Below are 13,157 nucleotides of genomic sequence, written 5' to 3'. Positions count from 1 at the left end.
TCCCTCACGATGTGCTTTTCTTTTTAATATAACATTAATAATCAATTTCCCCTTTTTAAAAATTGATATAAAATTCACCCTTTTAAAGAGTACATTTCAATGGTGTTTAGTATATTCACAATTTTGTGCAATCTTCATCACTACCTAATTCCAAAACATTTTCATTATCCCTAAAAGAAATCTCACACTTATTAGTTATTCCCAGTCCTTCCCTGCCCCATCCCCTAATCTGCTTTCTGTTTCTATGGATTTGCCATAGAGCAAAGCAAAGCACATTTCCTATAAATGGAACCATACACTATATGGCCATTTGTGTCTGGCTTCTTTCACTTCGCTTAATGTTTTCAAGTTCGTGCTGTAGCATATATCATTACTTCATTCCTTTTTGTGGCTGAACAGTTGCATGGACACACACATTTTATTTATCCATTCAGCAGCTGGGCATTTGGCTTCTTTCCATTTTTTGGCTATTATGAATAGCTACTACGGACATTCATGTACAAGTTTTTGGAGTAGAATGACTGGGTCAGGTAACTATATGTTTAACTTTTTGAGGAACTATCAAGCATTTTTCCACAGGAGCTGTACCATTTTACATTTCCAACAGCATTGCATGAGGCTTCCAATTTTTCCACATCCTTGCCAACACTGTGTTTTTTTTTCCCATTGTTTTACATTCACTTATTTCTCTTTCTAATAATGATGTATCTTACGACATTAATTTACTATAGTTTACAGTTTAAGTTCTTATATAATTGGGCATTTGATTGCCTGCTTTCCCCTCTGCAGTTACAAAATATGGCTCCTTATAGGTCTTTGCAACAAGATTTTTTTCTTGCAGATCATTTCCTGGAAGTATATTCTTTCAAAGTGGGATTACTAGGTTAATAAGTAGGAAGAGTTTTATGTTAATAGCACTTGTTGCTGCCAGTGCCATATATGTCCTTATTCCTTCACAGTGCAACTTAATTCAATGCTTACTGAGGTCTTGCTGGGTATGAGGCATTATGTTACAGACTCAGAGGTATACAGATTTGGTCTTTACCTTCAAGGCACTTAGAGTCCAGTAAGACAGAAAAGAATAGATAATTTCCTAACATAAACATAAAGGTATGCACAGGATGCTGTGGGAACACAGTGTGGGGAGGTGGAAGTAGGTTGCCAACTGGGACAAAAAAGGCTTCTTGGGAGAAATGAAACTTAAGATGAATCTTGAAGATTGAGAGGGAGTTAACCAGTCACGAACAAAGGAACAGAAGCTTTGTATATGCAACCTGAAATGTTTGGCGATTTATGAATAATCCTGCATTCTGGGGAGATCAAGAGTGTGTGTGTGTGTGTGTGTGTGTGTGTGTGAGAGTGTGTGTGTTTGTATGTGTGTATGTGTGTGTGCGCGTGTATGTGTGTCTGTTGGAAGGAAGGGTTGGAGAGAATGACGACAAGAGTAATTAAATTCAAAGCAATCAAGGGAGGCTAGGCGCAGTGGCTCATGCCTGTAATCCAAGCACTTTGGGAGACCGAGATGGGTGAATCACTTGAGGTCAGGAGTTCGAGACCAGCCTGGCCAACATGGCAAAACCCTGTCTCTACTAAAAATACAAAAATTAGCTGGGCGTGGTGGCAAGTGCCTGTAGTCCCAGCTACTCTGGAGGCTGAGGCAGGAGAATCTCTTGAGCCCAGGAGGTGGAGGTTGCAGTGAGCCAAGATCTTGGCACTACACTCCAACCTTGGTGACAGAGTGAGACTCCATCAAAAAAAAAACCAAAACAACCAAAAAACAAAAAAACAGCAATCAAGGGAGAAGGGAGGACGTTTCAAGGAAATAACAGTGGGCAGGATAAGTGGAAGAAAACCCCAATAAGTTATGTCTGAAAGTGTCCATTTGACTCGGCATCAAAGAGGAGGAACCTGGCAGTAGCCATTTCAGTGGCATCTATGGGGTTGGAAATGGACTGAAGATGAGTGAAGAGCAAGTGGGAGGTTTGGAAGTAAGAGATAGTTTATGATGACTAAAAAAAGCCAATGACAAGAGTTTTTGCCGTTCTTTCTCTGAATATTTGAAAGCAATCTAGGTGTAAGTCAGTGGTTTGCAAGTCTTTTCATGAAGCCTACTTACTGTATTTTTAGCGAAAGCAGCTAATCTGAAGTGGTAGATTGTTTACAAAGATAGGGGCAGTGATTGTCCTATGCTTTTCTGCAGGCCCCACACTGTGTGACTTTGCCATTCCATCCATTAAGTAGTGGAATCTATTTCTCCTTCGTGACTCTGCACTGGCCTTGTGATTTGCTTTGTCTGGCAGAAGGCAACAGAAGCAACATTGTGTGGTATCTTACCTAGGCCGACAAAGGCCTTGTAGCTTCCACTTTATTGTTCTCCCAGCTTCATTGAGATATGATTGACAGATAAAAATTGTATTTATTTTAGGTGTACAATGTGATGTTTTGATATGGAGAACAGTGTGAAATGATTACCACAGTCAAGCTAATTAGCATATCTAGCAAGACCAGCAAAACTGCTCAGCTAAGCCCATTCCAAATTGCTGACCCACAGAATTATGAGCAAATAAAATGGTTCTTATTTTAGGCTACTGAATTTTGAGTAATTTGTTACATGGCAAAACATAACTTTTAAAACTGCTTATTTTAAAAATGTATTTTCTTGTAGTCTGTGTCTATTCATAAGGCATTTCATCATGAAGGGCTAAGTATCGTGAGTAAATGTGAAGAGCTGTTTCCATACCCCACTTTCTTGATTATTCATCAAAATATTAAATCAGGCCAGGTGCGGTGGCTCACACCTATAATCCCAGCACTTTGGGAGGCCGAGGCAGGCGGATCGCTTGAGGCCAGGAGTTTGAGACCAGCTTGGCTAACATGGCGAAAACCTGTCTCTACTAAAAATACAAAAATCGGCCAGGCATGGTGGCACATGCGTGTAATCCCAGCTACTCGGGAGGCTGAGACATGAGAATCACTTGAACCCAGGAAGCAGAGGTTGCAGTGAGCCGAGATCGTGCCACTGCCCTCCCAGCCTGGGCAACAAAGCAAGACTCGGTCTCAAAAATAAAATAAATAAATACATAGATAAATAAATAAATCCCTATGTGATCTCAAAGTCTGTATTTAGAATTTTCTTTTGATTTTAAACCTTTATTTCCTGTCTTTAAGTCAATTCTCTAAGACAAAATATTCCACACCTTCACAGTGGATTTAAAAAACAGAGAAGAGAGGTAGACGGGAGGATGAAAAAAAGATAGAAATATGGCCAGGTATGGTGATGCACACCTGTAGTCCCAGCTACTTGGGAGGCCAAGGTGGGAGGATTGCTTGAGTCCAGGAGTTTGAGGCCAACCTGGGCAACAGAGTGAGACCCTGTCTCTAAAAAAACGAAGAGAGAGAGAGTAAAATGATGAGCCAGAGCACTGGATGATGCTGGTCATTTTCAGAGTGCAATAATAACTTCTCCCTGCTTGGGGACCATGTCTTATTCAACTTTGTTTTGTTTTGTTTTGAGACGGAGTTTCGCTCTTGTTGCCCAGGCTGGAGTGCAATGGCACGATCTCGGCTCACTGCAACCTCTGCCTCCCAGGTTTAAGTGATTCTCCTGCCTCAGCCTCCCGAGTAGCTTAAATTACAGGCATGTGCCACCACGCCCGGCTAATTTTGTATTTTTAGTAGAGATGGGGTTTCTCCATGTTGGCCAGGCTGGTCTCAAACTCCCGATCTCAGGTGAACTGCCTGCCTTGGCCTCCCAAAGTGCTGGGATTATAAGCATGAGCCACCGTATCCGGCAGTCTTTTTCAGCTTTGTATCTCCATGTCCATCATGGAATTTGTATTTGGTACATAGTGTTCAATAAGGATACATGAAAAGAAAATGAAGTTGTTGGCTGGGTGCAGTGGCTCACGCCTGTAATCCCAGCACTTTGGGAGGCTGGGGCGGGCAGATCACAAAGTCAGGAGATCAAGACCATCCTGGCCAACATGGTGAAATACTGTCTCTACTAAAAATACAAAAATTGGTGGCGTGCACCTGTAGTCACAGGCTGAAGCAGAACAATTGCTTGAACCCAGGAGGCAGAGGTTGCAGTGAGCCAAGATTGCGCCACTGCACTCCAGCCTGGGCAACAGAGTAAGACTCCGTCTCAAAAAAAAAAAAAAAAAAAAAAAAAAAAAAGCAAAGCAAAGCAAAGCAAAGAAAAGAAAGAAAATGAAGTTGTTACTTTTGTAACTGGGTCCCTTAACTTCAAAATGCATTTTAAGGGCCGAGCACGGTGGCTCATGCCTGTAATCCCAGCACTTTGGGAGGCCGAGGTGGGTGGATCACTTGAGGTCAGGAGTTCGAGACCAGCTTGGTCAACATGGTGAAACTCCATCTCTACTAAAAATACCAAAAAATTAGCTGGGCGTGGTGGCGCATCTGTAATCCCAGCTACATGAGAGGCTGAGGCTTGAGAATCGCTTGAACCCGGGAGGCAGAGGTTGCAGTGAGCTAAGATCGTGCCACTGCACTCCAGCCTGGGTGACAGAGTGAGAATCTGACTCAAACAAACCAACCAACAAAACAAAACAAAACACCCCCAAAACTGCATTTTAATGTATATTTTTTTCTTTCCTCTTGGGTTTTAAGATGTAATTTTGAAGCAAACTGCAGAAGCCTTTTCCCTTAGCCTTGATATAGACTCCTTGGTCCCTCTGTTTCTCATGGTATATACTCCCTTCACATTTATCTAACTGCATGCTAGTATCTAATTATACGCCTTCTTAGAAGTTCCAGGGGCTAATCTTGAGACAGGCAGACCAAGCCTGGAGACCCAACTGCAAAATTCCAGAGACAATTCAAGGCAGCTAGTTAACAACCTGGCCATTGTTGAGATGACATCAGCCCGCATTCCAGGTGGATTAGGACCCAAGAGAGCCACCAGAACAAGACCCACATTGTACTCAGCACAATTCTCACATGCCTTCCTTAACAAGTTTTCCCTTTTTAAACCTCTGCTTTCCCTTCAAAAATTGAAACGATTCCTTTGGATAGAAATCTGGCCACTTTCCCTTTACCAGTTTTGGTTAATCAAATAATTTTCTTTCTACCAGACTTCGCTCTTGTTAGACTCTGCAAGCAGTGAGCATCCCGACCTGTGTTCAATTGCAATTTTACGTATTGTTTCCTATTTGTATATCTTGTTTTCTAGACTTATAGACAACAGTGTCTGATTAAAAAAAAATAGAGCCAGCTTCCATTAGAGTTCTGGTCAAACAGGCCACATAGCCTTAGTTATACATGTCAAGGAAAAAGTGAAAGTCTTAGGTAGTAGAGCTCTATGTTGGCCACTGTTGCCTTAACCCCAGTATTTCCAGAATTCCTACAGGAAAAATGAATTATATGAATTATAACAATGTTCTTTACTCTCTTGTTCCACTTAGGATTTTTTTTTTTCTCCTAGTGGCCTTCTCTTTCACCAAAACTGAATGACCATTGATCCAATAATCTCAAAGTTTCATGAAGGTAAAAATAATCCTCATTCAAAAATGAAGGCCCTTGCACAGCTGTGTGTTCAAACTGAAATTTAAAAAGAACAGTGGTTACATTTGGTTGCATCTGCATACCTGACATTAGATGAGATTAACATTGCCAAACAAAAATAAAGAGAAAGGCATCGCAGAGGTGATGCCCCTACGGCTACTCATCTGAATGATCTGTTCTCTCTTTACCTACAGTTCTGCTTCCGCTTTAGTGGAGTAATAAAGGGGAGGAGGATGTGTGTGGGGGAGAGGTATTAATTCTTCCTCCATTCATAGAATACAGATGCTGGTTCACTACCAGAACTTCAAGAATGATGAAAATAAGACTTTGCCCAGTGTAAAACTTTGCCTGCAATCAGTTTTTAAAATAATGCTTCTTTTATTTAACAGACATGCTCATGAGTAATGGTTATAACAGAGAAACAATCACTCGCCTTCAAAAAAAAAGAATGGCAAATATGTAGATGGTCTAAATTACTAGACCTGTGATTTTACTCTTGCCTCATATCACACTGGGTCCCTCTGAATCTTTAAACTGTCTCTAGACTTCGAATGACTACTGACACTATTGGTTTGGTACGTTAAGACCACAGAAATGGCCATAAAACCACTGAGAAGACCGGGCAAGGTGGCTCACGCCTGTAATCCCAGCACTTTGTGTGGCCAAGGTGGGTGGATTACCTGAGGTCAGGAGTTTGAGACCAGCCTGGCCAACATAGTGAAACCCCATCTCTACTAAAAATACAAAAATTAGCCGGGCATGGTGGCGGGCGCCTGTAGTCCCAGCTACTCAGAGTCTGAGGCAGGAGAATCGCTTGAACCCAGGAGGCAGAGGTTGCGGTTAGCCAAGATCGCGCCACTGCACTCCAGCCTGGGCAACAGAATGAGGCTCCATCTTGAGAAACAAACAAACACCACTGAGAAGCTAGTTGAGAATAAGTCACAAAATAGCAGAGACACCATCCTCCCCCAGCAACATAGGAAGTAGGAGGTATTAGCTTACGCTGAATCTCATTATATTGCGTAGACTTTTCCTGTGACAAAAATATGACTGATGACCCACTCATACAGTTCCCTTTACATTCTTACCTAAGAGGATTATGATTGAAAAATGTAAAATATAGCAAAAAACAGGCAAACAAAACCCCATTTGAGAAGATTTACTATAATAACTGGGGAGTTCCTTTTTTTTTTTTTTGGTAGAGACAGGGTCTCCCTATGTTGCCCAGGCTGGTCTTGAATTCCTGGGCTCAAGGGACCCTCCTTTCTCAGCCTTTCAGCATGCTGGAATTTGATTAAAAACTGACTTGTGAGCTGGGCGCGGTGGCTCATACCTGTAATCCCAGCGCTTTGGGAGACTGAGGCGGGCAGATCACGAGGTCAGGAGATGGAGACCATCCTGGCCAACACGGTGAAACCCCGTCTCTACTAAAAATACAAAAAATTAGCCGGGCATGGTGGCAGGTGCCTGTAGTCCCAGCTACTCGGGAGGCTGAGGCAGGAGAATGGCGTGAACCCGGGAGGCGGAGATTGCAGTGAGCTGATATTGCGCCACTGCACTCCAGCCTAGGCGACAGAGTAAGACTCCATCTCAAAAAAAAACTGACTTGTGATTTTTTTTTTTTAAATATCTTACCATCAACTTGTAGAAGCATAGTGTAGTGGAAACTTATTCAACTAAAAGTCTGATGACCTGTGTTCCTCTTTCCTGGGTGACTTTTGGTAAGATATATTACTATTCTATTGTTCCACTCTATACAATTGGAACAGCCATCAGGCCCATGGCTCAGGATTGTTAGTCATGTGAAACTGCTTTGAGAACCAGAGTTTATGTGTATAAGGCATTCATTTTTATTTTAAAATGAGAACTAAATCAATACCTTTTTACAAACTTCTTTGGAAGACCCTGCCCATTTTTATGGCTTCAGTAACTTATATTGGAGTTATTAACTATATTAGTCCTTAATTAACCTCCAATATTTTTTGGCTGTCTCCATTTATCTGATACACTCTTATTCAGACTAAATAAAACAGGCACTCCAGGAATTTAAAACACTTAATTTTGGTTATATTATAAAAATAAAAATATTGTTTCTAGCACGAATTGATATTTTCTATGATTATTATTCTGGAAGGCAAAATGCCTGATCTTGAGTGTACAAGATGTAGAAGAAATAAACTTCAATGGATGAAGAGGCAGACAAGGGAAACAAAGCAATAATAAACCACACTCAGGAATGTGGCGTGTAGAGCACAGATGGGAATAACAAGGCCAATCTAAAGCAGTCCGGGGCAGCTGGGCTGCCTTAGGGAAAAATGCCTCCTGGAATAAAATTTGGGAACGAGGAAACAGAAAGGTGACTTAGTTCCAAAGGCAAATTTGTTTCCATGACATTTTTCTCTTCCCACGTGACCATGCCTGCCGGGTTTAGGATTCACAGAATTCTGCGAAAATACAGTCATGCATCACTTAATGACAGGATATGTTCTGATAGTAAATACAAAAGCCAGTAAGATAGTTATTATCAAATATTCAGTAGTGTACATAATTATATGTGCTATACTTTTAGATGACTGGCAGCGCGGTAGGTTTGTTTACACTAGCATTACCACGAACGTGAGTAATGCCTTGTGTTACAACATTTTGACAGCTAGGATGTCACTAGGTGACAGAAATTTTTCAGCTCCACTATAATCTTAAGGGACCACATGTGGTCCCTCATTGACGGAAACATGGTTATATGGAGCATGACTAATATCTTAAATTTGTATGAGTTTAATTGAACAGACTGGGGCCATATCATTGTAGGTAAGACAAGATTTCCCAGATGAGCTGACTTAATCTCAGAGAAGTTATATGATATACAGTTTCATTGAATTTCAGAGATGAATAGGATCGTAGTACCTAATAGGTTCTAATGGATCGAATTAGATCTTAGGATCAAATGATCTCTTTTTTTTTTTATTTTTTTGAGACGGAGCCTCGCTGTGTCACCCAGACTGGAGTGCTGTGGCGCGATCTCGGCTCACTGCAAGCTCCGCCTCCCGGGTTCACACCATTCTCCTGCCTCAGCCTTCCGAGTAGCTGGGACTACAGGCGCCCGCCACCACGCCCGGCTAATTTTGTTTTTATATTTTTAGTAGAGACGGGGTTTCACCGTGTTAGCCAGGATGGTCTCGATCTCCTGACCTCGTGATCCGCCCGCCTCGGCCTCCCAAAGTGCTGGGATTATAGGCGTGAGCCACCGCGCCCAGCCCAAATACCCTCTTTTTGAAAAAGAGAACTGGGGCTAAGTGAAGTAAGTTGTCTGGGATTACACAGCCAGTAACATGTCAAAGTATAAACCAATTTCTGGGTTATGCTTCAGCTTATAAATTATCAGATGAATTTATAATTGATTCAAATTTCTTACAACCTTATGCAGAGAAGCAGCAAATTGTAACTGCTTTCACAAAATTAAAAGTTACTGTTTTAAAAAGTGCTTTTAAAGAAAATATCAGAGGTAGAAAACAATTTTAAGAATCAATCATGTCATTTTGAGTTTGCTTATATCTGAACTGATAAACAATAAGTGCAGTTTATAAACTATTATTAGCTTGCACTGAAGTCACATTTTATGGCTTTCCACAATTAACTAAGTTTTACAAGTATGAAGGGTTTTTTTGGTTTTGTTTTTGAGACGGAGTCTTGCTCTGTCGCCCAGGCTGGAGCGCAGTGACACAATCTCGGTCAAGCGATTCTCCTGCCTCAATAACCTGAGTAGCTGGGACTACAGGCGCGTGCCACCACGCCCGGTTAGTTTTTGTATTTTTAGTTGAGACGAGGTTTCACCATATTGTCCAGGCTGGTCTCAAACTCCTGATCGCAAGTAATCCCTCCGCCTCAGGCTCCCGAAGTGTAGGGATTACAAGCGTGAGCCACCGCGCCTGGCCGAGACTCTCATTTCTAACGTTCTTCTCAAAACTGGTACTTCACAGCATATCAAAGAGATCTTTGCTCATTCATTCAATAAAATACGTTGATCATGTATTATTTGCAAGCCCCCTGGGTTATGGAACATGGGGAAAATTAAGATGTATAAGATGCAAATACTGCCCTCGAGGGCAAGTGTGATAAAGGACACTGAAGTTTATTGGTTGGCGGGCGCCCACTCTTCAAAAAATACAAAAAATTTAGCCGGGTGTGGTGGTGTGCGCCTGTAGTTCTAGCTACTTGGGAGACGGAGGCAAGATCACCTGAGCCAGGGGAGGTCGAGGCTGCAGTGAGCCGTGATCACGTCACTGCATTCCAGCCTGGGTGAGTCAGTCCCTGTCTCAGGGGGCGGGGAGAAGCTTATTATCTACCATATACCAGGTATAAGATTATCTATTACTTTCTAAGAATCATGCTTTAGGAGGGGAGATTAGACATGTAGTAATAATACTGTGTTTGGCATATCTCGGGTCCCCAATAAATAGTTGTTAAACGAATGAACATAAAAGTATCTCAAAATAATCGCCCTTGTTTCAGAGACCCAGAGAGACTGAAAGGCTCCCTGAAGTAGTGGTTTCCCCTAACACAGAACTCATTTCATGTTGGGTCGATCATTTCCGAGCTTCGTAACTAAGTGACTCTGGGCAGGCTGCCTAATCTGAAAAAGGGGATAATGCCTTTCACTTCAGTGTTGTTATGGGGTTGATAATGTATGTGAAGTTCTCCCCACAGAAGGCGCTCAATAAAAAGCAGCAACTATTATACAATTTTATTAGTAGATACTCACTAGCCATTGATCTAGTGTTTTTTGTTTGTTTGTTTGTTTTACAATTAACTGGGCTCCAGTTATGTAAAACACCTCTTGCAAACGCATTTAAGGACTCGTTGAGACTGAGAGATCACTGCTTTTATCTGGTCGGGAGACACCAGCAATCTTAATTTGGAACGGTTTGATAGAGCGGAGTGCGATGAGGCGGTCCAAGGTTCCTAAGCAACATAGACCTGAGGGGCTTGTCTCCAATGTCCTTTCACCTGTCTTTCAAGTCCCTCTGGTGACCGCACAAAGACTCCCGTGGCCCCGGCAGCAGCTCGGCCTTCTCTACATCTAACCACGTTTACTAAATTTCTACGGCACGCAGCGCACCGCACCAGGAGCTGGGAGCGGCTCGCGGTACAGACCTCCTTCCTCTTTTACTTCGCTGCAGTGGGAGAACTAAGTCCTCTTACCTGAGGCACTGCTGAACTGGTTCGCAAGCAGTCACTCTACCCCCAAGACTACAATGGTATCCCCCAGATCGCCACTCAAGTGTGGATACCACGGAAATCCCACCTTCCCCCGGGACCGGGAGCAAAGCCCGCTGGGAAATTGACCTTTCACCCCCTCTCTTGCCTTACCTCAGCTCACCAATTTTGACGCTAGCAAATGAAGCGACGAAGAGAGCTGGAAGGCGGGACTTAGTGTTGCCTGATTCACTCCGATTGGACAACAACAGTGTCGGGGGACGGGCCGCTCGAGCGGGCTAGCAACCCCCCCTCGGTGAGCGGGGAGAAGCGTGGGCTGCGCTTGCGCACTGAGAGGCGGCCGAAGGGGCCGAGGCGGCTACGCGTGCGCGGTGGGCGGAGCGCGGCTCTCCTACCTTCTCGGGCAGCCCAGTCTTTGCCATCCTTGCCCAGCCGGTGTGGTGCTTGTGTGTCACAGCCTTGTAGCCGGGAGTCGCTGCCGAGTGGGCGCTCAGTTTTCGGGTCGTCATGGCTGGCTACGAATACGTGAGCCCGGAGCAGCTGGCTGGCTTTGATAAGTACAAGGTACTGCGGGCCGGCGGATGCCCCTCTCCCTGCTCCCGGCCTCGCCCAGGGGGCTGAGGGGCCGGCGCGGCGCGGTCCGTGTCACCTTGTGCCGCGTGGCTCCGGGCGGGCTGGCGGGCGTTCCTCCGGGGGTCCTGCGGGTCCTGGGGATTGGGGGTCGGGGAGCGTGGGAGCATCCTAAGCCCGGCGCCCGGAGTCGGCACCCCCCGGGAGATTTCCTTTTCCTTAGGAGAGCGCTCAGTGATCATGGAGCGAGGGAATTCCCTTCCTATTTTTTTTAAACTTATTATTTTCGTAAGCCCCCGAAAGGATGGAGTTCCTTCTGTTGTGTCAATCGCCTTCATTTTAGTGAAGTTTCCACTCGCCTGTCATGCATACAACTTCGGAGGAGGAGATGATCGTTTGGCAGATGAGGCCCGGGAGGGGAGCGACTTGCCGATGCCATCCTGCTGATGTCTCCACTTCTGCTCCCGGCAGGGACTTCCTAAGCGGCAGCTTGTGGCGCTAGGGCCACCAGATGAAAGGGAGGTGCACAGGAAGGAGCTGTGGAGTGGAAAGAGCGCGGCCTTTCGAGCACATACAAACCTGATACAAAAGTCAGATTTCTTTATTTCGTCTTGGGCACGTCATTTTAACCCCGCTCAGCCTCTCTTTTGTGTATGAAACTGAAAGTAATAGCTTCTGCTGTGCAAAATGATTAGAGGAATTTGTGAAGCGCCTGGCAACATACTAGGACCGCAGTAAATAAATGCGGGTGGTTAACTTTCCTCCAAATCTGGTTCCCATCCGCAGTTCCTTTACCAATGAATGACTCTAACCATCCAGTCGACCAAGCCTGAAATATGGGCTTTAACCCTGCATCCCTGTTGTTACCCGTTCATCTTCACATCTTAGCTTAAATATTGCTTCCTCAAAGAAGCCCTCCCTACGTGCCCCTTTCCCCCTTAAATGTGCGCTCTGTTCGTTTATGGAATTGCTGCTTTAGCGTGTCTCGCCATTAGAATATAATGCCCAACTCTATTAGAGTTTTCTTGTGGACCATCATGGCTTAAGCACAGTGCTATGTGCATACTAGGCGCCCAGTAAGCATTTGTGGAATGAATGAATAACTGAAAAAGTCATAATGGATTTTGTTTAACTCGAGTTAAAAAAAAAAAAGCAAGGGTCCTTAGAAGGTCACATAGCATGTTTCTCTGCTTTCAAGCCGTATTGTGCCATACCATTCTGAACCGAGGTGATGACTTGTCTTAACATTTTAAGTAGAAAGAGGGTCCAGAGCCTTCTTGGTAACTCGGGCCAGTGCTTTTCAACTTTCATTTTAGAAGGCTGTTAACCCAGATACCTCCTGTTTTGCCTTAAGCTCTACCCCCCTTTTGTTGTCTGTTCTGCAGGGTAAATATTGACATATAAAACATTTTCTTCCTTACTAGGGTCTGACTTTCTAAGTGCCAATAAAATAGCTATTTCAATGGGAGCAGTGTTTGTAATAGGAAATCTCCTTTTTCTTATAAAGAATCTTCCCTAGATTTATATTTTCAACTAAATAAGTGTCTTAATTTACTAGAAGTTTCGTGTAATTTTCTGTTCTGATCTTTCCCCCTTTTTTATTATATAAGTTCCTGTATCTGACAGCAGATGACTTCCTATCATCCTGGAAAACAAAGGTCGATTTAGCAAGCGTCCAATGTTCACTAAAATAGTTTGTTGATATCATTTTAGTTATAATGAGGCTTCCTTGGGGAAAAAAAAGCACACATTTATAACCTAAATATTCTTCTATTGCAATTACTCAATACTGCATTTATATTAAAATTATGAAACCAGTGGTATCCAAAGGAAAAATCCATGGGATCAGT

The 13,157-nt window shown here is 43.5% G+C and overlaps 2 protein-coding genes across 2 annotated transcripts in view; one reads left to right on the top strand and one right to left on the bottom strand.

The window, feature by feature from the left end:
* Positions 1–11,246, bottom strand: part of ADGRF3 (adhesion G protein-coupled receptor F3) — a 41,360-nt gene extending 30,114 nt beyond the window's left edge. The window contains exon 1 of the mRNA XM_024927632.5: positions 11,133–11,246. Coding sequence (XP_024783400.1) covers positions 11,133–11,246 — 114 coding nt within the window. The remainder of the gene's footprint in view (positions 1–11,132) is intronic.
* Positions 10,310–13,157, top strand: part of SELENOI (selenoprotein I) — a 49,265-nt gene continuing 46,417 nt past the window's right edge. The window contains exons 1-2 of the mRNA XM_003827060.6: positions 10,310–10,666; positions 10,896–11,301. Coding sequence (XP_003827108.2) covers positions 11,245–11,301 — 57 coding nt within the window. The 5' untranslated portion in view covers positions 10,310–10,666; positions 10,896–11,244. The remainder of the gene's footprint in view (positions 10,667–10,895; positions 11,302–13,157) is intronic.

This window comes from Pan paniscus, chromosome 12 (genome assembly GCF_029289425.2).
Source record: "Pan paniscus chromosome 12, NHGRI_mPanPan1-v2.0_pri, whole genome shotgun sequence".
In the NCBI taxonomy this organism is placed as follows: Eukaryota; Metazoa; Chordata; class Mammalia; order Primates; family Hominidae; genus Pan; species Pan paniscus.
Note: the sequence above shows the minus strand (reverse complement) of the source record. Positions and strands in the feature narration are given on the sequence as shown.